The 1,963-nt window shown below is 30.9% G+C and overlaps 1 protein-coding gene across 1 annotated transcript; it reads right to left on the bottom strand.

Moving 5' to 3' along the window:
* Positions 1-927: 927 nt before the first annotated feature.
* LOC127104239 (embryo-specific protein ATS3B) lies at positions 928-1,963 on the bottom strand. The gene is made up of 3 exons (XM_051041433.1): positions 1,835-1,963; positions 1,534-1,662; positions 928-1,308 (listed from the first exon to the last, which is right to left on the bottom strand). The coding sequence occupies exons 1-3, from the start codon at positions 1,961-1,963 to the stop codon at positions 1,060-1,062; spliced, it is 507 nt and encodes a 168-aa protein (XP_050897390.1). The 3' UTR covers positions 928-1,059.

Consider the following 1,963-nt stretch of genomic DNA (forward strand, 5'->3'; position numbering starts at 1 on the left):
CTAAGGAACACAGTTTCAAAGTCTCTTGTTCCAGTCAACCTCTTCCTTAGAATTATGTACTTACTCAGATGCTGATTAGGATGGTGATCCTACTGATTGTAAAAAACAAGATATTGGAGACTCTCTCTCATCTCTTGGAAGAGTAAAAAATAAGACATTGTCTCCCGCTCTTCTACAGAAACAGAGTATCGTGCAGTGACTTCAACCACAACTAAAATAATTTGGATGCGTTGGTTACTATCTGATGGGTGTCTCTCTTTCTGAACCGACTCTTATGAATTATGATAATAAGAGTTCCCTTCAAATTGCTCATAACTCGGTCTTTTATGAACGTACAAAACACATTGAGATTGATTGTCATCTCACTCGTTATCACTTTTAGCATGACACCATTACTTTGCCGTTTGTTTCTTCCGCTTCTCAGATTGCTGATTTGTTCACAAAAAGTCATTCCATCAAACATTTTTGTTTCTTGATTGAAAAACTCTCATTGCTTCATGCATCATGAGTTTGCGATCACATTTATCAAGACAGTACGCTTCAACACTTGATCACACTCAGTAGTAACAGTATGCGGTCACACTCAACACTCAGTAATAATGACTACTTAATGAAAGAAAGACATTTTATCACTTTATCACACATAAATAGTATCGGTACGTCACAAGTAACATCAACAAAACTAGAAAGTAAATTTATGCAAATTTATACCACCTAATAACAATTGCAAACATAAGAGAAAGAAAAAAATATATGGCGTAATCGAATATGAATGAACCAATCGCTGCGATACCATGTTAAGATTATAAATAGTGAAAAGAGAAAACGGCTAGAGTTTCTATTAGAATGAAAAAGTATCAAATATAATGTTTACCGAGTTAATATATAATAAAGTATAAATAGACAATAATACCCTCAGCTCAATTATAATAAAAATCCGTTACACATTATCTAACAAAAACAATCAATCAAACTCACACACTACACATTAGGCTACTTTTATATGCTTATTGACAATTTGATCTTTGATGAAAAGAAACGTGTTTAAGGAATATAAAATTAAATTTGATGTCCACAATAATCGGAGCCCTGACGTATACCCTCGGGAATGAAATAATTGTAGTTGACACTTATAGGTGGGTCGTTATGGTCGTATACGATGATAGTCTCTGGCATCCAACCATCCAATCCAACCCTAGCAACATACAATTTGCAGATTTTGCCAATACAATGTCCCAATACTTCATATATAAGTGTCTTGCACCGCTCAAACATTTCAGACTCAGGATATACTTTTAACGCAGTAATCTGCATAAAATTCAAATCGATAAATTCCATTATTTGATTCAAAGAAAGGAAAAAAAAATTACTATTTTTCATATAAAATATAAATAAATTTTTTTTTAGTTATCATTAAGTCCATAATGGACTGATTATTCAATCATCAAAATTATGGACGAGAATATTAAATGATACTTTTTAGATAAAATTGAAAATAAATAAATTATATTTCTTGAAAATAAAATACAAAACCTCTTTGCCATAAGCATCTCCAAATAAAATACCAATTGTATCTTTTGTATATTTTGGAGAATTGCAGCTTGTCTTTATAGTAATTCTGTAAGAGCACATTCCCATTTCCATCAGTTTAGTCTCATTAATCTGAAACATACAAGAACAATAATATTTATTTAAAATACAATAAAATCTCATATTAATGTCTACACTAGCAACAAAATAATCATCTTTTGGTTGAAAACAAATAAGAAAAGCTACTAAATATGCTAATTTGAATAGTTTTTAATAACTTTATCAAGAATATAAATTTATTTACTTGTTGTTGGGTAAGGTTAAGTGTGGAATATTGATTAAGTTGAGATTGAAGAAGAGTGACCAATGTTGATGTTGCATGTGAATAAGCAACGATAATGGAGAATGTGAGGATTAAGGTAAGAGATTTCAT

The sequence above is a fragment of the Lathyrus oleraceus genome, chromosome 7, assembly GCF_024323335.1.
Source record: "Lathyrus oleraceus cultivar Zhongwan6 chromosome 7, CAAS_Psat_ZW6_1.0, whole genome shotgun sequence".
NCBI classification, from domain to species: Eukaryota; Viridiplantae; Streptophyta; class Magnoliopsida; order Fabales; family Fabaceae; genus Lathyrus; species Lathyrus oleraceus.